General features: G+C 39.3%; 1 protein-coding gene across 2 annotated transcripts in view; it reads left to right on the forward strand.

Annotated features, from left to right (window-relative positions):
* The window catches only part of MIPOL1 (mirror-image polydactyly 1), a 196,947-nt gene that overhangs the window by 43,425 nt on the left and 130,551 nt on the right, over positions 1-22,971 (forward strand). For both annotated transcript variants that reach the window (XM_088671979.1, XM_035109093.3), the window contains exons 3-6: positions 2,479-2,710; positions 3,522-3,657; positions 5,419-5,524; positions 22,682-22,811. In XM_088671979.1, the coding sequence (XP_088528105.1) occupies positions 2,479-2,710; positions 3,522-3,657; positions 5,419-5,524; positions 22,682-22,811 (604 nt within the window). The remainder of the gene's footprint in view (positions 1-2,478; positions 2,711-3,521; positions 3,658-5,418; positions 5,525-22,681; positions 22,812-22,971) is intronic.

Below are 22,971 nucleotides of genomic sequence, written 5' to 3' on the forward strand. Positions count from 1 at the left end.
GCTAAGGAATATTGAGTAGGGAGTGAAACATGGTGTACAAAACTTTTTTTCTGACTGAGAGAACTTGCTGGTCATTGGTTAGTGGTAGTGGAAGGGTGAAACATTCTTGAGTTTTAACTGTACCACCCTTTATAAGTAGTTATTCCTTCATAGTATGCGAAGTAAAATACAGTGGTACCTCGGGTTACAAACGCTTCAGGTTACAAACTCCGCTAACCCAGAAATAGTACCTTGGGTTAAGAACTTTGCTTCAGGATGAGAACAGAAATCATGCTTCGGCGGCGCAGCGGCAGCAGGAGGCCCCATTAGCTAAAGTTGTGCTTCAGGTTAAGAACAGTTTCAGGTTAAGAATGGACCTCCAGAATGAATTAAGTTCTTAACCAGAGGTATCACTGTATTGCCATGCTTTACTTCAGTCTTAAACTACACATAACGAAACCTGTACTGTATACCCTACATGTAACTGCAGTTTACTAGTAGGAGCCAAAGTCTGTGGTGTCAACTTTTTCAAGTTTCTGTATGGGTCTGCTTTAGTTTTTGTGACTCATAAGAGACACAGAAAAACCTACATGGATACCATTCATGGAGCACAAATACCCCCAATTATGTCAAATGCAAATTGTTCTGAAATCATACACTGCTGAGTGTATGATTGGTGCTGTTTACACCAGGGATGGGAAATCGGGTGGCCTCCAAATGTTCCTCAACTTCCAGCTTCCATCGGTCCCAACTAGTACAGCTAACAAGGAAGAGGGGAGTTGTCATTGGACAGTATCTGGAGGATCACAAGTTGCCAATCTCTGGTCTACAGAACTCTGGCATTGGATCTTCGTGGATTCAGATGGAAATCTTAGCAGGAATGGGGGCTAGAACTTTCCTGTATGGCAAGCATGTGCTCCACTACTGGTCACCTTAAAAGTCACCAGAATATAAATGGCATTGAGATTCATGTTCTTTCGATTATTGGTCTTGAGAAACCTCAGCTTGAAGGGAAATTTTCCTGTACTGCTGCTGTTGTTCCTTCAAGAAAAAGCAGATTGCAGTACTATAATGTCAACTGAATATTTGAGAAATTAACTTCATTTGAGTATTCAGTTATCTAGTTTACACATAGAATACTTCCCTGTATATGAAGCTATCCTTACAGGGGGGAAATGGTCCTATTCGCTAATGTTAGTTTATCTGTTTTAGTGGGTAAATAGCGAATTGCATGAAGGTGTCCATAGCATAATAGTTTCGTTAAAGATGCAAAGAAAACATGCATACAGTTCCTGGGAAGCACAGCAGAATTTTCAGAAAATTTTAGGGAATTTTTGTACAGAGACTGTAGGAACGTCTTGTGGGGCAGTTTCCTAATGATGTCAGAGCAGCAGTCACGATGTGATATATGACATCAGTAGTAGGGCATGTATAAACATAGGCAGGTCAGCTGTGACTGAGGTCTATGTGAGGAACTTGATCATGAAGCTGATCCCTGTATGAAGCAGCTTTTCCAGCTATACGCTCACTGCTTTGGAAGCGCTGAGGATAGGATGGCAAAGCCCCTTGTGCCGAGATTCTCAAGCACTTGACAACCAGCTGGCTGTTGGGTGCTTGGGAAGCTTTGTGCAAGGGACTGACGGGTGAGAGGAGCAGCCTACCTGTCCTTCATCTGTTACCAGGTGATTGACAGATGGATTGTCCCAACTATCTGTCACAGTTGGTCTGCTAGAGTGGGAATGTTTCTCCACGCTTGTGTTAGACCATAGTTTAGTGTGATGAGAATAAGCCATAGTGATGCTCAGGCTTGTATACAGTCATACCTCTTCTTGCGAACACTTCATGTTGCGTTTTTTCGGGTTCAGAACGCAGCAAACCTGGAAGTGTTTACTTCTGGGTTTCGCCATGCGTGCACAAGCAGAAGTGTTCTGCGCAGTTCGCACATGCACAGAAGCGTTCTGCGTTCGCACATGCGCAGAAGCATTCTATCACGCTTCACACATGCGCAGAAGCCCCACGAACGGATCATGTCTGCAACCAGAGGTACCACTGTAGTTCCTCTCCCTGCCTTCTCTTCGAGCACAGTCACAAAGAGCTCCCACAGCTTGTCATGTTGTCGTGATCAATAAACTTTGGGTCATGTTAACAATTGTATTTATGCAACAAACCACGATGAAGCCATGTCTGATTGCAGTCACAGTCTTGGAAGAGTTGTACTCATATGTGATACTTTTTGTATAGTACCGAAGGACTTTGGGAAATGTGCTGGAGCTCCTGTTCTCTGCCACTTAGATGCCTAGATGCAGGTTGTATTCAACTTACTAATCCACACAGCTGGTTTTCCATGCTGTGGAAATCCTGGCAGTTAAACTGGCATTAAATTTTACTTGTTTTTACTGAACTTCTTTAGAAGCCAGCAGTGTTGTCATTCAGCTGCATTAAATGCTCATCTTTCATGTTCTTTAATGAAACTGTAAAATGTTTTTATTTTTCTAACAGAAATCTTGGAGCAGAATTCTGAGCAAAAGAACGATGTCTCTGCTCCCAGTTACCTGAATTTGCACAGTTCTTCAGCAAAATCACAGCCAAGAGAACAGGCCATTCAGACTAAAAGTGAACAGCTAAACTGTTCTGATCAGCCAACATCCAGTTTAAGCATTATGCAAACTGCTTGTGCCAAAACTTTGCAGCTACGTAATCTCACTGTCTCTTGCACTGATAAAAGGTTAAGGTAAGCAAGCTGTTCATTTGAGGCTTTTAAAAGCTCAGGGAGGCATTCAGCATCACACGAAGGTGATCTTTTGCCAGGGCAAGCTTTTTGGCTTCCCCCTATGGAATGATCCCTCCTCCTCCCCATGCACATTGTTCCAGGGGTTCTACTGACGCCACACCAAGCAAATTTTGAAGGCACATGGGGGAGAAGAAGGAGGGAATCCCCATAGTGCAGGTGGAAGTCCTTATGTAGAGCTTTTGCTGGCGGAACTTGGTTGAATCCCACCTTCAGTTTCTTTTATTATCACGGGAGAGAACTTCTTAAATAAGCTAACAAGAATTCAGTGAGCAGTTGTAGAAAACTGATGGGACGAGACTGGTGTAAGTATGTAGTTACACGATGGTTGAGACTCTTTGCAGAGCAGGAACAGGTATCTCATCGGACAGAAAGGAAGACACATCTGCACATGCTTTGTGCATTTATAGCAAATAGTTTATACAAAACTTTACAAAACAGTGCTATGGATGTAAATTTAAGAAGAAGCAGTTTCTGCACTGCATTTCTTGAAGTTTTAAAAATCCAGGAACAACTATGAACGTGTGAAGTGATATAAAACTGCCACCTGGGTCTCGCACAGAGGCTTTCCCCCCAGACTTCCTTCCTTCAAACCTAGGCCAGGGAATGAACGTGGGGCCTTCTGGATGCAATGTGTGTCTTTTACTACACAGCTTTGGTCCTCCCCCTGGATGTAGCAAGTATCTCGTTGAATGAGAAGATTCTTTGTTGAATGAACTGATCAATGAAGTTTTTCTTCCTTTTTTCATTCTAGCTCTACTGAAAAGCAAGGAAGAGAAGTTATGCCTGGAAACATGGAACCTTTTCATGTCACTGCCAACCTAGATAAAGAGAAGGATATTGCATTCCTCTTAAGGGAATTGGACGTTCTAAGGGCAAACAATAAAAAGGTACAATGAAATATTCTAAGCCTATTACCCTACTCTAATTTTTCTTCATTGTTTGTTTTGATTGACAAGATATAGCTTTCTTTTGTTGCAGGGATCATTTGATTCATGGTTTGTTAATCTTTGTATATTCTTGTCTGCCTTTTTGTTTTTGTTTTAAAATCAGTGACATCACAGATTGTGCCATCTAGATTCTTTTGCAGTTCTTTTTGTCTCAGATTGGGAAATTTGGAAAGCTGACCTTGTTCACAACCTACTATAATTTAATTAAACACTGAATAACCTGGATCAATGCTGATAGAAAGAGACCCTCGTGTAACAAAGCAAACTCTTTGGTTTGCATTGATGATTAGGAGATCCACTGTACATTAAAAATTGTACATATTTACAATATTTTTCCACTTCACAGAACAGTCAATCTGTGCAAGGTATTTGAACTTTTCAGATTAAGCACCCCTCAAATGTGGTTTGTTATACTAACAGCCATCTATTTTTCATAAATTTAAGGTAAAATCCTCAATAAATTGTTTTGCATATATAATCACACTTCATTATCAAAATAATACTGTTAAATTAACCATTACATTTTTTGTTAAGTGATAGAAGTGCATTATGGATTTTAGAATAAAGATAGTAACAAAATAAATTAGAAATTACAGATTATTATCGATCTCAATTGCTGAAAAATATGTTCTGTATTACACTTCTGTTAAAATGCAACATTGTTTTCATTATGAAGGATGTACTGTATACTGAGAAACCAGAGTGTGGAGACATACCCAAGTTTTCTTCTTCTTCTTTTTTGCTCAGTTTATTTGAAGTTCCGTATATGGAGTAATTGGAACCTCTGTTGCACTGTTTATTTGCTCCCTTTACTTTTAACACCACAATTTCACAATGCTGTTGTATGTATGTATGTTTATTCTTCCTATTTATTCCATTTATAATCCCACCCTTAATCAAGAGATTTCAGAGCATGCCGCAAAAAAACACCAGTAAAATCATTAAAACACGAGTTTAAAACAACAGGCAAAAATTAACAACACAGGTAAACAATAAATGATGAAATCAATAGCAACAGGTATATTAACTCAATCCTTTCCACATGTTTTGGCCATGTGGCTTAGTGTGCTTTTATTGTTTGCTTGCTTGCTCTTGTTGTTAATAACCACCTATCTGTGGTGTATAATATGGAATGTTTGACGTAGCACTGGAGCTACAGTTGGGTGGGGTTAGGGATGAGAAAAATCAATTTCATTACGTGGATAATGCTCTGCTACCACCCCTGAATTAAGCTGTAGATTAGGGTGAGTAATTCCTGTTCTGGAATTGCTAACCACATCTAAAAACTCAACCAGGCAAATTAGCACACTTTCGGGATCTTGACCTTTTGCTTAAGGCTGCAATACTTTGCACCCTTTCTAGCGGGTGAGTTCTGCTGAGCTCCAAAAACTTCCCTTCTCTAGTCAACATGCTTTAGGATTGTTCTATTTATGTGTATGGTAGGTAGGTTAAGAGTTTGTGAAATTAAATCTGGAGTATAGGTTCCTTTCCCTTCGTAACGCATCAGGATGGAAGTGGGCGGCAATTTCATTTTAAAAGTTACTTATATGAAAACAAAAATGTAAGAGTTGTGTTTGCGTTGCTCGATGTTTGTTGAGAGAGTCATTTTGTGAGAACGAAATGCATCTCTTTCTCGCAAGTTAATATTGTGCCCGTGCACTTTTGCATACCAATAACAATGTCGCTGTTTCAACTCTTCAGCTTCAGGACCAGCTGTCTGAAAAAGACAAGGAGCTGAAGACAATAAAGCTGGACTTAGAGCTGCAGGAGAGAGTGGCAGAAGCGAAGATTGCAGAAAAAGCTGCAGGTGCAGTAGATGAGCGTTTAACAGATGGCCATAGGGCTCCTACAGCCCGCTTGGTTGCTATATGACGTGGCCTAATGAACATTAGATGTATTTGCTAAAGGAGGGGTGCTTTGACTTCTTTATATGAGGCTGTTTGAAGTTGCTTGGGAAAGAGGTGGCTTTAACATCCTGGTACTGGTATTAGTAAGAGCTTTACCTGTATTCATACTGATTTGGGCATTAAATGAATTGTTAACACCATGTCAATCCAATCACAAAAAGGTTGTTTGTTTTGCTGGAAGGTCCTGAACAAACAAGGGAAATAATGATTACCACGGCCACTACCTTTCAACCAGCAGTTCAAATACCCACTTATTGTTTTAGACTGTTCAGAGAGATGCTACCTTCCACACACCTTTGTATGGAGCTCCTCGTGTTTCTCTCTGCTGGAGACCCGAACCTCTGTTTGGTGAGCAGGGAATTCGGGTTTTTAACCAATGAAAGAAATGTTGCTTCAGAGTGATGATAGATCTTCAGCCAGTGGCTTGGTTCACGCATCATACTGAGGCCAGTTTCCTGGGAGATGTATCAATACAACACCCAGGATCGGTATCAGGGCCAGACCGCCACCATCTCTTGATCTGCTGAGAACCGGGAAGTTTAAGGAAGCCCGCTTCTCAGCTGATCAAGTTCCCTGTCTCCATCTCATGCCAGTAATAACAGTAATATCTGTTATCTGGTTTCCTTCCTTTCTCTCCAGCTATCCAGGTTAGGGAAGTGTTATTGACATTTTGACTCCTTTTCTTAACCTCATTCAACCCTCTGCCCTCCAGTATCCTCCTTTAGTTTTAGCCTCTCCCTGCCCCTATCACCTGCATGGCCCTTTCTTCCCAGTCGTCTCCTGCATTCCATAGAGATGGGGATGGACTCATTAGATGCTGGTCCAACTTGAAGGCTATGTTCTATTTTCTTTAACGAATTGCATATTCATTTACTCTAAGCCAGAGACTTGGTGTTAGCTCCTCATCTTAGAAAACTCTTTTGGCTGTGGCTCAGCCATGACTATGGCCTAAAGATCCTAAAGTAAGTTCCTTGAGTATATGTATGTAATGGTAAACATATGTAGACAAGGACACTCGGTGACAATGTTATGAAGCTGGTAAGAGGTTTGAAAGAGAAACAGGAATATGGCTTCTTCACTGACATAATTGTGAAAATGTTGTAACATTATTAAGCCTAATTCTCAGTAATGTGCTTAATAGTAGTGGATCTGACTTGGGTAGATATCATTCCCATCTCATTGGCAAAGTGAATGGAAGTGGGTTGCGGAATAGTGTAGAATTTTCAGTTGATTGGCTTTCTACAGTGTCAGTAGAGAGATTGATTGATATTTCCAACATTTGTAAGATAGGCTAGCCATTCTGAATCACAATGACAGAACCCTAAATATTCGCAACACAAATTAAATACATATTTAAAGTAACCCTATAGTTTTTTTTTGCATATATATATATATATATATCTACCATAAAACCCTTACATAGATCATAGTTACATCTTGATTATCTACCAACTAAACATTTACAGGATGTGAACTGTTTGGATTAAATTCCAAGTTATATGTTTGTTTTGGGGATGTTTGCACAGCGTTTTACTTCTGTGTATATAATAGAGAAATATTTTATTCAGTGTAGACTTTCTTTGCTCATTCAAGCTCATGGAGGAAAACTGGATAAAAAACACATGTGCCATAATCCAGCAGGGTGATCTGTGCACAGAAGTGGCATATGTATGGATGGTTCCCTGGGTAAGATCCTGCACACTGTTAATGGAGGATCCCATATCCTGTACTTGAAGGTGGCAATTATTGTGTGCTTTGCTGAACTGTATAGATTTTGCTTCATTTTTTAAAAAAAATCTCAAAAGCAGCTTTTTCCTAGATGTATTTGAATTAAGATAGGTTAGTTTGGGTTGTCTTCAAAAAGATGTTAATATGTTGCTGGGATTCACTACTGTTAATCACTGCAGTTGGTATTAAACTAAGTTTTATTCAGGGTGGACCCAATGAAATTAATGGACCTAACTTAATCATGTTTATTAATTTCAGTGAGTCTACTCTGAGTAAAACCTAGTTGCTTAATACCCATAATTGTGTTCTTTGCTTATCATATCTAGATTCTACTTTTACATCAGATACAACATACAGATGGATGTTTATCTTACATTTGAAATTGTGATAAAATCACGACAGAAGAGAGTGTAATAAAAGTCACTGGGGAAGTGTGTTATAAAACTTTTACCTTGTACTTTGAGAAGGATCTTAAAATAATAAAACTCAAGCTGAAAAGCCCTTGTTAATATGAAACAGGGAGGAAGAGTACAAAATACAGAATGTTGATCCCTATATAATCACTAAAACAATATTTTCATCAATTTATCAAATAATATTATCTATGTCTAACAAACATGTATCTGTGTGTGTGTGTGTGTGCGTTTGTGTGTGTGTGCGCGCACACACATGCACAAATACATTTGAAAGAAACACACATGAAAAAAGTTTTCCCTGGAATTTCCATAGTAGCCAATCAGGCTGTTGACAAAACTGGCTTTGTAATTCAAAAGCAGCTTGCCTTGTTAGTAAGATTCCTGCTTTTTGGTGTTTGAGGTTAAGAGGGAGAAATAATGTGAGGAAGCAGATGGAGAATTAAAACAGCAAGGAAATACAGCTAGGGTAGAAAATATGCACACTATCAATGTGGATGCTCATGTTAGCATACAAAGAAAATATGCATAGGTCTGTACTTTGGACCTGTGTTCAAGTCTCATCCCAGCCATCAATTTACTGGATGGTTTTGGGTGAGTCCTGGCATTTTATATATCTAGGGAGAAAATGGGAAGAATAATGATTCAGTCCTTTCACATTTAAAAAGCTGGGTTAAAAATTTGTGTATTTGTATACATTTTGTGCAAAGTTACACCCTGGGTTTGGGAATCTGTGTGCTACATGCCTCTTTAGAAATACTGGGACATGTTTTAGAGAAGAAATGGTCAATTGACCAACTCAGTTTGGTGGCCACTAGAGGCTGCTATTCCTTCTTAGTGTTTAGTTATTTTATTCATTCCTTCGTTTAATTATTTAAAGCATTTCCCTCTGCTCTTCAGCCAAAATGCCTCCCCGAGCAAATTGCAAATTGTCCCTTCCGGACAATCCCTTCAGGATTACAATATTAAAAGACATAGGAAACTGCCTTGTGTTGGGTCAGGCCATTGACTCAACTCAGTATCGTCTGCACTGTCTGGCATTGTGGGACTTTTACCTGGAGATGCTGGAGATTGAATATGGGCTTTTGAATGTGAACTGGATGCTCTCCCAATGAGGATAAAAGCCAACTTTGGCACTAGTTCTTAGTTCCAAAGTTCTTACAATGACTGGCTGCAATGGAAACAATTTGAGGAGAAAAGAAGCACAAAGTTGCTGGTTTCTCAGCTGGCCAGAAGCACTGTCCCTGCTTTCCATCTCCTGATGCTGTTGGAACGGTTGTTGCAAGATGACAATTAGCGTTTCGCAGCTTCCTATAGTTAAAGGGAAAGAGGTATATATGTCAAAGGTGTGAAAGCAGGAATGGAATGGAAGGTGGATGGAAGAAGAGGAAACATAATTAGAGAACAAAAATGTTAGGGGAACCCAGATGCTGAGAAACCACACAAGGTGTCAATATATGCCAATAAGCAGGTTAATGTTAAATGGATGTGTGATTTAAGGAGAGAAACTGCAATCATTAGAATTAGTAGAAACGTTTTGTCATCTGATACACAAACTGTATGTTCTGGTCTCCAAGGAACTGAGATATACTTGTGACGCGTAGCTCCACAACATGAAGACCCACAACACACACACACAAAAAAATATTGGACATCATGTCAAAATTCAAAATTACAGCATCAAATCTGTTTTCAAGTTTTCTTCCCCAAAATATTTACTGCATGGATTTTATTACACACACACACACACACACACACACACACACACACACAAATATAAAATCCATGCAGTAAATATTTTGTGGAAGATTTGATGCTGTAATTTTGAATTTTGATCATGGTGTCCAATTAATGAATGAAGCTGTCTCTGGAGTCCTCTGTTAAATCTTCTTAATGTTATGATTTGTCTCTTCACTTAAAAATGTGTGTGGCTTTTAAATATTACCAGCCTTACATTCTTGAGCATGCAGATAGTCCACTGAAGGCTAGCAGGCTAATTCCTGGAGATGGCACCAAGTTTTAGCCGATGAGTAATGTGTTGTACATAGGGTACATCACATCAAAACTAAAGCATTTTCAACTTGATCTGAAATGTGCCACTGTTAGATTTTGAATATGCATACATGATAGTTTTTCCAGTTCTGTCCCAATCGTTCCTGCTATTGAGGCCTGAGGGTGTGCAGAAGGTGCTTCTGACTGTCTGTCCAAACCCTTGCCCTCTGTCTTGACCCTTGTCGATCCTGCAAGTTGTGGGGTGTTGACCGGGGAGGAGCAAGAGGTGGTTAGCACATCTTTATGTGAGGGGGCTGTCCCTTTTGAACTTGTTCTGTTGAAGCTGAGAGGTGCCAGGCTTTTTTTCAGCGGGAAGTGGCCAGAACTGGGAGGCTTATAAATGCACAAAACATGACAACCTTCTGCTGAAAAAAACACTGGCTAACAGTTTACTTGATTCAGGCATGGCTGGAAGAAGAGTAGGACTTTGTTTTAAAAGACCAGGCCTTAGTTTAAAAAAAACCCAGTGCAATGCTTAAGTCTGACTCACTGAGGGCCAAGAGACCAAAGTCCAACTTACTCAAACACTAGCAGGAAAATAATGTTTTCGAGAGCTACTTTATTGTGGTAACAAAGTGGCTGAGATGCAAACCTAGAAGCTTCTGGCTCACATCTTGCTTCTGCTAGGAATTTAGTAGACGGCCTTAAGTAATTTATGGTCTCCCAGTCCTCCTGTGTACAAGTTGGAAATGACATCCCTTGCAGGGTTGTTGTAACAATTACAAAGATAATATTTGCAAAGCACCCTAAAATCATAGAATCATAGAGTTGGAAGAGACCACAAGGGCCCTCCAGTCCAACCCCCTGCCAAGCAGGAAACACCATCAAAGCATTCTTGACATATGCCTGTCAAGCCTCTGCTAAAAGACCTCCAAAGAAGGCTGGTTATAGTTCATAATATAAAATTTTGAATTCAGTATTTGTTGTTTATGAGATGAACATATGGGACCCAACCAACAGCCCACCTTTGACTGCACAGGTCCCTGAGGAGAGAATATTTTATTACCATTAATGCATATCACTTGTATGTCAAAATGGCTTCTAAGTGGTTTATGACTATAAAATCAATCTGTGATTAAAATGCACAATAGCGTCAAAACATCCTCAATTAAAATTTATAGCAATTAAAACAATTTTGAAACAGTAAAAACAATAAAATCATGAGTTCCATTCAGGTGAATGCTTGCCTAAACAGCTGCATTTTCAGAAGCTGGTGCAATGTCGACACTGATGAGACCTCTTGAATTTCAGCAGAGATGGCTTTTCACAACCGTGATGCCACCCATGAAGAAGCCCACCTCCATGTTACAAGCTGATAATCATCAAACATTGGCAAAACTTACTGCGTTTCATTAGCTGATCTTGGTACCCTTAGTGGGTAGTGAAGAGGAAGGTGGTTTTTTCAGGGAGCCTGGTCCAGAGTTATTTAGGCTTTGTAGACAAAGTAGCAGAACCTTAACATTGTCTCAGTAGCTAATAGGCAGCTAGTGCAGATCCCTGGCATATGTGCCCAATAAGGAGCAACACTCACCATCCAGCCCGTGGCATTCTGCACTAGCTGCAGCCTCCAGAACAGCCCAACAAAGAGCATGTTACAGTAGTCCAGGTGTGTGGTTACCAGTGCATGTGTCACAGTGGCCAAGTTTCCCTGTCCATGAAAGGGTGTGATTGATGCACCAACCAAAGCTGATGCCTCTTTGCCGCAGACACCCCCTGGGCCTCCATGGGCAAAGATGGGCAGAGCAACAGATGTAACTCTTCCATTTGTACTGTAAGAGAAGCCATGGATTTCTACAGACATATCTCTCCATCCAGGCAATTGGAAAGCATTAGAACAGTTCAAGCACACACTCCAGCATTTAGGAGGGGATGGTGGTATGGCCTTGGAAAAGGAGATGAGGCCATTATATGCCTTTCTAAAGGCCCCCAGTTAATCCTACCTCTTTTTCTTTGTCTGGTCCACAGTGTGCACCTTTTTCTCTTTACCACCATAAACCATAAGTTCCCCCACCCTTATCGGGTCTGTTTGCCAGACCCTCCAAGTGTCCCTATTTTCCAGGGATGTCCCTGCTTTGGTTTCTGATTTGATCCTGGAATGTCCCAGCTTTCCTTAGGATATCCCTATTTTCATTGGAGAAATGTTGGAGGGTATAGAGCAGGCACAGGCAAGCTCGGCCCTCCAGATGATTTGGGACTACAACTCCCATCATCCCTAGCTAACAGGACCAGTGGTCAGGGATGATGGGAGTTGTAGTCCCAAAACATCTGGAGGGCCGAGTTTGTCTATGCCTGGTATGGAGTTTTCCCACCCCCGTCTGAAGGGAATCCTTTATAAGGAAGTTTTTAAAAATGTTTAATGTTATGTTTTTATATATATGTTGGAAGCTGCCCAGAGTAGCTGGGGCAACCCAGTAAGATTATGGAATAGGATGTCCCTATTTTCATCATAGAGATGTTGGAGAATATAGTTTCCACTCCCTTATCTCAGTTCTGTCCTTTCCTTCCTTCATTTTCTTCTTTCTGCTGCTCCTCACTTCCCCAGCTCTGGCATTTCATTGCTATGTTCAGTGGTGGGACCTTTCACTCTAATGAATCTGTTCAGTCTTTCATAATACAGTAGTAGAACCTGATGCTATCCAATGATCGGAGCTTAAGGGTAGACAAAACGGAGGCACAATCAGCCCCAGAGTATTATGTTTTGGAGGCTTGTTCTGGTAGCTGAATGCCGCTTCAGTAAAAACCACCTTAAAAATTTCTGTAGCTGGCTCAACACATGCAATAGGGCAGGGTGTTCCAGGTAAACACCGTCAGGCAGCCAGTTTGTTCATATTTGTTGTTTTATTAAAGTCCTTGGCCGATGACCATGTTGCCATTAAGAAAATATATTGTCTATGCTAAAAGTCAGATAATCGCTACTGTTTTTATAAAAAAAATATATCAGGCAAATAACCCTTAACAATAATTTAACTGTTTGTTCTTCATTTGCCTTTTGCTGAGACCTTCAGCAGTCTATCATGAACCTCAGAAGCAGAAAGGAGTTAAAGGACAATATTCCCCACAAATTTTGAACAGGCAGAAAACCAGGGTGGAGAGACCATACCACACACAAAAAATAAGGTTATCTGATTTTGCTGAGTAGCACAGAGTAATTTACAGTGTGGAATTCGGGTGGGGGGTGTTGATTCCAAACACCCAGCTTGGGAATCATTCATAAACTGCACAGTTCTGGTGAGCTTAAGAGAAAGTAGTATCTGACATATATACAACTGCTAAATATGCACTTAAAAGCAGCACCATAATGCTTTAAGTGCCAAGCATTTATAAAACTATAGCCTGGCTGCATCTGTGTTTAATAAACAACTAACATTATTGTTTGTGCAAATATTATAAAATAGAGGGCAGCACCACAAAGAATTGCCACAAATAATTCATCTTGTGTTTATGGTTTACTAAATGGTCAGGAGCTGATGGTCTAAATACCAGGAAACATTTTTCAGAGTTGCCTTAATCTGTATTCTGCGTGTATATTCCATATTCCAGTTCTTTTGAAATGCTCCTTTAAACCCCCCTGCAAATTTCTACCGTTGTGTCACTCTTCCTTTTTGTCTTTCAATGGGGATTTAAAACTTAGGTGAAATATGACACACATTACTTTAAATGAAGCGAGAAAAGTTATGATTGTTGTGGTAGTAAACAAGCAACAGTTTGGGCTTGGAGGAGAGAACAATACAGTTACACACCAGAAATAAAGATTATTTGCATTGGTAATTCCGTATTATCTTAAAAGTGCTCCTTTTTATCTTTCACTGATCAGTAGAGGGAAATATCTACCATTTCATTTAAGCTCAATCGACAGACTTTTTTTTAGATGCCATTTATTTTTTCTCTCTCTTGCATGTCATCCATTAAAGATTAGCTGTGGAAGGTTGGAGCATGGAGAGATTATGAATGACAGAACAACTCCTGTGGAATAATAATCAGTTTTTGATATTTAATGCTGTTTGACTTTTGCAGACACATTTCTTATTAACCTTTGATACAAAGAGAAATCCAGGTTCCTGATATCTCATGGAGAAGATGAATTTGAGATCCTCTTCCAATTAAACTGAAATAAGGCCAATATTGGGCTTTAGCCAAAAGATCTCAACAGTTCCCAACCCTTGTGTTTATAAATCTAAATATGTGTGACATTCTATTTTTAAAAGTATGTAACGAACATAGTTTTACTAATAATTGAGTCGTAAAATTATTCTTTCTATATACAGTATGTATCTAGCCTTAGTTTTGTTGTAAGATTCATATGTTATGCAAATTCATTTCCTAAACCTTTCATCTGATGGTTTCTTGATAAAGGCAAAGACTTTTAATGCACCATAGGTGTGGTTTAGTTCCACTAAAATCAATCAGAGTTTTGCCATAGACTTCCATAATCTTGCTCAACTCATAGCATTAAGAAATTTGAAACAAGGCAGTGGTTTTGCTTCTCAAGAATGCTGGTAATTCATATGAAGAATGCGTGAGGTGGGGAGGCCTATTTGTTTTTTACTTTTCAGTGTAAAATCATATTCTGTAAATATGGGTACATTTGTAAAATAAGCTTGTGTCACAGATGCCAGATAGCATGTTCTGAAGCTATAGAATAATTTCAATGACTGAAAGTGCAATCATATACAGTACGCCACCTAGGAATAAACCTCATTGAACTCAGTGGGACTTACTTCTGAGTAGACACATTTAAGATTACACAGCTGGTCATCAATATGCTATATGTATGAATTATTCAATATAGTTGTTAATTGTGTATGTTCTTGCTAGGAAAATGCCCTTCTGTAGACTCAGAAGTATCCCAGTATCTCCTTTGAGAGACTACTTTATTGATGAGAGACATTCATCTGCATACAAGTCAAAATCCCTGAATTTTTGCTATTTAGCTACCGGTAAGCAAGGCTTTTTGGGATTGCAGCTGCCAGACAGTAGTGTAGATTCTGAAAAGTCATAGTCACCACTGCAAAAATTATTATTTTGAAAGGAGGAAGGTGGTTTTCGGACTGGTTTCAGTAGGAAACTATAAATGCAGTGGAGAGAAACGTATACGTATTCTCATTTGCATGCCTTCTCTTTCATTTTCTTTCTGCGTAGCTGAGTAAACAGGAATGCCACAGTGCAGTGTCTCTTTGCTTGCTTATTGCTAAACAGTTCAGGTTCTTTGGTAGTAAAATCAGTACATTTACAGCACCCAAAATTTAGGAGCTGTTGAGTACCGCAAACTAAATACATACAACAAACACACGGCAACAAGGGTGTCAGTGCATTCTATCTGTGTTTGCACACATTGCTTTATCTACCAAGTCACATTTATATGTAAATGACCTTAAGTCTGTAATTCCTAGTACTGACCTGTCAAAAACTGTTCTACTTCTATTTTATTCATGCATCTCGCCAATGCTTCTACATTTCAGTTATCCTAATGACGTCAGAACAACATAATAAAAAATGTATCGTGACTTGGGACTATTTCCATTCATTTTAACAGGACCACAATCTGGCCCTTAGAAAATTTTCTGGGATTATCAGTGTTTTGCAATATGTTACGTGCACAGTCTGATTGGTACCATATTGTAACGACCTGTAAATATATACACAAATTTCTATATGGGCACGGAGAGGATCCAAAGTTGCAACAATTGCTAAACTCCAAAATAAAACCTCACCAAAGAAATTTCATGTTTTAGGTCTCTTACGTCTTCCCCTTCCCAAACAATTTTCCTTACTCCTTTTTATTATTATTATTTTACTCCTTTCCTGGAGATTATTAACAAAAAAAAAATGATTATAAGTAGATTTACCATTAATCAACGAAGAAAGAAAAGCAAGCAACCCATTACAGGAATCTCAGATTCAAAGGATGGCATGACAGAACAAGCTTTATCTCTCTCCCCCACCACCACCTCCTCCCCGTCCTTTTAAAATGAGAACAAAAATGGAAAATGTTATTTGTTCTCCATTTTCCACTCCCATGACATATTAACTCTATATAGGCCTGTATAATCTAAAAATATCTTTCAGATTAGAAAAGCTTTATCTTTACTAGAGATGTCCTCAACATAAAAAGTACCCTTTCGTCCCTTCTATTGACCTTTTTGGGTAGAAGACATCTGTGCATATCCATTAGAAGTCCTGTGATCATTCCTTCACCAGCTCTAAGGAAAATCCTAGGTCACCCAGAGTTCAACAGCCCCTAATCCTGAATACTAAATCCAAAATCACAAAACTACTCACAACAGTCTCCTCATTATTGCAGCAAATTTCTTTCTTTCTTTCTTTCTTTCTTTCTTTCTTTCTTTCTTTTAACTTACTGACGATACCTAAGCAACGATTGCAATCAGAACTACTAAGAAAACTTAGAAAATGTACACACTAGAAGGGGGGGTAGAAATGTGGGAGGGAGCTGCTTCTAAAGATGTTGACATTTTATGTGCCTTTTTTGTTATTTTTTTTATTTTTCTTGCAGAAAGGAGAAATTGTAGGTGGTATTCTCATTTTGCAAAAAAAAAAAAGGATTTAATGGATTTTTTGCAAGAAATAATCTGCAACAATTAAGTCGCAGTGTGGTGTAGTACGGAGTTAAGAGTTCTGTGCATTATATTTACTTGTAGACCTTAGCTGTTGGCTGTTTTAAGTCCTAAAAAAAATCCAAACCGTACGAGTTTTGCAAGTGTTTTTTTTTAATATCCCCTTTTTTCTGTCGTCAGTTCAGTTTCTATATTTATCCAGATGACCCCGAAGAAATCAGCAAACAGACATCTTTTCTGGGAAATGCCCCCCCCCTCTTCCTCTCACCCATCTCCTCTCCAAGGTTCTGTTGTTTGGAGAATCATGAACCAATGTTTATACTAGCATGATTTCTAACACCCTCTCTTGCTACTACTGTATTTTAAAGGTAGCTAAAAAGTGTGGCCGAAAGGTTTGCCAACCGAATCAGGTTTAACTAAGAAAATATGTACACTGCTTTGACTCAGTAAACTCATACTCCGAATGGTTCAGCTTCTTCATATTTGCTCTATCCTATATTAGAAAACAATTAGCTTACTAAACAAATTTGAGCATTTGGGGGAAAAGATCTACTTTGAGTCTCTCTCATTTGACTAAGAATTACAGGGTATTTGATAAGCTTGTTTAAAAATGGACATATCCAAATATTATCGTAAACACCCAATGATTTGTTTTACCTGCAATATAAGTATTTTACTTAGTTGGCTTACATAGTAGCTAATAATATTTGTTAATGTAATTTAACTGCTGTGAACCTTTACTGAACAAATATTGAAATTTATACAAGTCAAAGAATGAGGATCTCTAATGACTTTTGTAAAGACTTCCGTTTAATAGTTAAAAGAGAAAAGTTTATATGACATAGCCAATGTAATTAACAGCAGGTTTTACATTTAATAAAAAGAAAGAAGCATATGTATTTGCCTTATTCATTCCAGCATAATTTGCATTACAGTTATGGGTATTTAATGAGCAAATTCCAGCTAAAATGCTATGTTGATTTTCTAAGTGAACTTTGAAATGGCTATGTACCTTACAGAAACTGCCTGTTTACAGTTATTATCTATCCCAAAACTACAAGTCTGTTAGACTTGATGGATTTGGGACAATTATATTTCTGGAGGGGGAAATCATTTTTGTAGACTGGGTATTAAGTTTGCCTCCGTTATTCCAGGTGTAAGATGCAAATGCTGATATAGTAATCTTGTTACAAATAACCTAAAATACATTTTAATAATTTGGAAATTTATGTTTCTATCATTTATGAAGCAAAATGCACTCGTGTTGATTTGTTTGAACTGCTGAGTTGTAGTCACGCTCAATACTTACATTGAAATCAATGGGCTTAAGCGTGCTTAACTTTGGCCAATTCCTTATCTCCCTCCCTTCACTTTGCATATCATTAGCCCCTGACATTGAAAGCACGTTGACTTCAATAAGCTTCACATTTCAATTAAAATGTCGTTTTTTAGAAAGAAAAAGAAAAAACTTAAACATACTAGGCTTGGCTGAAATATTGTTGCCAAGGTAAACCTTGGTGTTCCAGGAAATAATAAAGGTGACTTTGGAACAAGAGTCCTAAAAGTCCTTGCCAGTAGTTCCACTGAAGTACTATATCCTACCCAGAAATCTTCATAGCAGGTCACTTTCTTTTCCTTCCAGAGTTCTCTGTCGGACAAGTCGGAAGCAGGTTACCTATTAGACTGCATCACCCCATCAGCTGCACTGCCCCAATGCACCTGTGGAGCGCGCTCGGATTAGAAAGCGGGATTTTAATGTAGCAGCTGCAGCCTCCCTGGAGCAGCCAAAATTAGACAGGTGCCTAGAGTCATGATGTTTAGGCACTTACTGAAAACCCTTTTGTCTAAGAAATCTTTACCGGAGGTGTAACCTAGTCATTTAATTGCAAACCTGCAGAAATGGTTTTAAAGGGTTGGATTCAACTAATGGGACCCACAAGCAGAAATCCGCACAAGGACTTCTGTTAGCGCAGTGGGGCCTTCCCCACCCCTCCCTCCCCTCACGTGCCCCTTGCACCCCCTTAAACTGGCTCTGGGCAGGGTTGAGATTTTACAGTTTTGGGAGTTTGCTGAAGTGATTTAATTTTTCTAGAGGTTGTGCTTCTGTGCTTTATTTTTATATTGTGCACTGCTTCAGCAACGCCATGCCATGGAGTGGTTTATTAATGCATTAAATGAATGAAATCAATGAAAATGATGCCGGCTTTTATCGAAAGTTCGCAATGCCCGTGATTTAAAGAAACTGATTCACATGTACAAAAGGTTTGCTGCGGTAGCTCCATTGAAACTGTGATCTTTGTGATCACTTCTTGTGAGATTGTTAGCCGCTTTGAGACTCCTTCGGGTAGTGATAAAGCGGGATATCAAATCCAAACTCCTCCTCCTCCTCTTCAGTAAGCTATCCTGCCCCATTTGGTGCTCCGAGCTGTGAACAGGTTTCTTAACACTGAAGTCCATACTTCTATTTATCTGATACTTAACTTAAATCAGCATCTCTGTAATGTAAAACCAGGTTTTAGATTTTGCTTGGTCTCCAGTGCATGGACTCAAACAGCTTGCCCCTCTTCTCAGTGATACTCTTTTTAATATACTCACTGCTTCCCTCTGCCTAGGCTTAACATATCTAATTTATTTTTGCCTACCCTTTTATGAATTGACTTCTGGACCCTTTATCTCAGTGACTCTCCAGCTTGTCAAAGTCCTTGAACTTAGTGCTCCAAAGTGAATAAAGTATTCTGTGTGTGGTCTTACCAGTGCTGAGTGGCATGGCAACATTAGTTTTGCGTCTTAACCCATAGCGCTTGCATTGAGGGAACTTATTTATCTGTTACATTTTGCATTCCATCTTTCTCCAATGAGATCACAATGGCAGGTGTTTTCTTACCACCATATTTGTATGAGATAGGTTAGTTAGGCAGATAGTGATTAGTGACCTGCATGGATTTTAAATTGTATCTCTCCTCCCAAGTCCTTTGCTTTTATCCATTGTCCCAGGTTGGTTCAAGAATCAGGTTGACAGTGTAATGCTGCAACACAAACAAACCTTGCTCAGAAATCAGGAGAAACTGCTTGGATAATGTTTGGAGAAGAAAAATAGTCTAGCGTGCTTTTAGGACGTACAGATTTGTTAAATAAAATGATATTACAGGCGCGCACACCCATTTACATGTGTTCAATATGTGTGCGACTACACCAAACCCGGAAGTGACCTGAAAATGCCACAAAAGGGGGTGGAGCAGGGGTTTTTTTTTGCAGGATTTTCCAATGGTGTTTCAAATATACCTGATTTCACTGACATGCACGATGCCTTGGAACATAACCCACACATAAATGGGGGGGTTGCCTGTATACATTTGCATTAAATAAAAGCAATCAATCAATCATTTTTCAATCATTTTCCACCTTTCCAAAATTAAAATCAAAGCGGCTTATGGCATATAAAATAATTGCATAACTACAAACATAACAGAAGTAGTCATAAACAATAAACAAAACATCCAGAAGTACACAAGCAAATTGAACAATTGCCCCATAAACCATAAGCTCCACAATAAAGATGCAAAAAATGAACAACAACCCCTCCACAACAAAATCCCCTAAACAGACCCCAACCCAGTAGTCTGTTCAGCAGCCTCAGCTTCTGCAGCTGGAGTCAGCCAGGGCCCTGCCCTCCCAGCCAAGATGGTTGCAGCCAATAGAAGTCTATTAATGATATTGTATGACTTTTTAGTGGTAAATGTTTGGTGAGGGTGCAAATGTTTCGGTAGATATTAACCCATAACCTAAATCATTCCATTACTCTGTTAACTTTTGGATTTTTCTTTTTTCAAAGAAACACCTTTGCCCTTCCTGCCACATATAAAAGCCACTCTTGAAGCTAAATGCCAATCTAAGCTGGGATGCGTGGACACCGCCATTGAGAAGCAGGTCCACATCTATTTCACACATCTCCTCAAAGCCCATATAGCATGGGTAGGCAAACTAAGTCCCGAGGGCCAGATCCGGCCCAAATGCCTTCTAAATCTGGCCCGCGGATGGTCCGGTAACCAGCATGTTTTTACTTGAGTAGAATGTGTCCTTTTATTTAAAATGCATCTCTGGGTTATTTGTGGGGCCTGCGTGGTGTTTTTACATGAGTAGAATGTGTGATTTTATTTAAAATGCATCTCTGGGTTGTTTGTGGGGCATAGGAATTCATTCATTATTAATTTTTTTCCAAAATATAGTCCGGCTCCCCACAAGGTCTTAGGGACAGTGGACTGGCCCCCTGCTGAAAATGTTTGCTGACACCTGCCATATAGCATTATACCAGCATAGTTACTGTTCACACCTCCAAAATCAGCCAATAGAAGTGCAACAGGAGTAGAGAAATTTAGTGCAACGAGCTCACAGAAGGCATCTTCTTTTTCCAGTTGTTACCAGAAATAAGTGACGGGGTGGAGAGAGTGGTGTTGGTAGCAGCGGCTTGTCTCGTTTGACAGCAAGGACGCAGCATGTGCTTAAAAAATTAAATGCACTTCTTTTTCTTCTTTTTTAAATAAATTTTTATTGATTTTACATAATAAAGAAAAAACATACACATACACAACGTATTATCCACCTTCTTCTACCCCCCCCTCCACGAGCCCCCTCCTGCCACGAGGGAGTCCCCTGAAAAGTGGGCAGTCGAAGGTGGTCCACTTTATAATTGGGTTTGTCCCCACCCCACTCTCCCTCCCCCCAGAACCACCTCCTGCCACCAAGAGACTCTAGGATGACAAGGAGAGATGCAGGCGAGTGTCCACCCAACCATCTATCTAAAAATACATTATTAATTTTACATAATAACTAAAAACAAATAACTAAACTACAATACAAAAACAAATAAAATAGAATACAAATTAAATGCACTTCATTTGGGTGTCTCAGTCCTCTAGACAGGCCTACAGCAATGATCTCCAGCCTTTTCAGACCTGGGACACACTGTTAACTCAAACATATATTTGGGAACCCATATCTTAATTTTTTTTAAAATTATATATATAAAGCCCTTGGCAACTTGAGACCAGTTTACCTATGAAACCGCCTTATCCCGTGTCTGCCCTCTCAACCCCTTTGATCTGAAAAACTGGCATTGCTACAGGTGCCATATCCTAGCCCTTCCACATTTGTAAGAAATTGATATTTAATGTGGCAGCACCTACATTTTACAACTCCCTGCCTGTTGACATAAGGCAGGCAGCTTCACTGTATTCTTTTTGCCGCCTGCCAGAAACACTTTTTGTTTGCCTGCCCAGGTGTGTAGAATGTCGGCGTGTATTTTAATCTGATTTTTCTTCATTGTGCATTTTAATTAATTTATTTTTTGTTGAATGTTTTAAACAGTTGCTTTTGACTCTTTTCGCTGGTGATGTTATTGTTTCATTCGCTTGGAGGCTTTTTGCAGTCAAGCAGCGTACAAACTTTTATGAAATGAAATGAAATAAAGGTATTTGTATGGTTGGTAGTGCTACTGCTTCAACTCGCCTTAGATCAGACAGATGAAGGCCAGTAGCCTAGACTCTCTGAATTATGTCCACGTTAGTAAAATTAATTTGGGGGGGGGATTTGTCCAGACTAACGTTTGGGAATTTATGGAAATCCGTTGTGGGTCAGAAAGGCACCCCCTTCCCTGTTGAACATCTTGCACCAACTGAATACTTTGATTTTATTTTAGCAAGCATTTTCACTGAATTCTGATCCCATAGTTTTAACTTACTTTTATCTTGCTTTATTGAGTTACTTATACACTGCTTAGAGACAGATGTAATTAAAAGGTGTATGACTTGTAGAAGGAAGGAAGGAAGGAAGGAAGGAAGGAAGGAAGGAAGGAAGGAAGGAAGGAAGGAAGGAAGGAAAGAAAGAAAGAAAGAAAGAAAGAAAGAAAGAAAGAAAGAAAGAAAGAAAGAAAGAAAGAAAGAAAGAAAGAAAGATTAGGCACCAGATTTAGCCAGTGCTTTTTTTCTGGGGGGACGCAGGGGTACATATACCCCTAAACATTTTGTGAATGAGGGGCAGTATTTCAATATGAGTAGGAAAATGAGAGTACCTACCCCTAAACTTTTTTTTTAAGAAAAAAATCACTGGATTTAGCTGTGTGGAGTGAAAAGCCATTAGTCTGGACAATTACAAGCTTGCTCTAAATTAGTGAAAAATTCACCTTGCTTTCAGTATGTTCAAGGAATCATAGGACACACACACACAAACAAAAAGGTAAAACCTGCATGTTTGTTTCTGTCCTACTTACATGTTTAAAACTCTTGCTTTATTGTAGCTCTAGTAGAAGAGATTCATTGTGCACAGCGAGAGCGCGATGAGGCTGTTATGGCTAGGCTGAAGATTCCCAACGAAGAGAGAGAAGATGCATGTAAACGAATGAAACTCTTGGAACAATCTTTTGAAACGTACGTAATTGGCTGCCATATGTAAAACTTACTGCTACTTGATCAAATGTATTGGGCCAGAACTCTGCTGGATCTGACTCCTTTTTTCCACATGACAAACATGCATGTTTGAATGCACTGTTTTTCACTCTCCCCATCCCCCATCTCCTTCTTCAGCCTC

The sequence above is a fragment of the Zootoca vivipara genome, chromosome 1 (genome assembly GCF_965207765.1).
Source record: "Zootoca vivipara chromosome 1, rZooViv2.hap1.1, whole genome shotgun sequence".
NCBI lineage: Eukaryota > Metazoa > Chordata > Lepidosauria > Squamata > Lacertidae > Zootoca > Zootoca vivipara.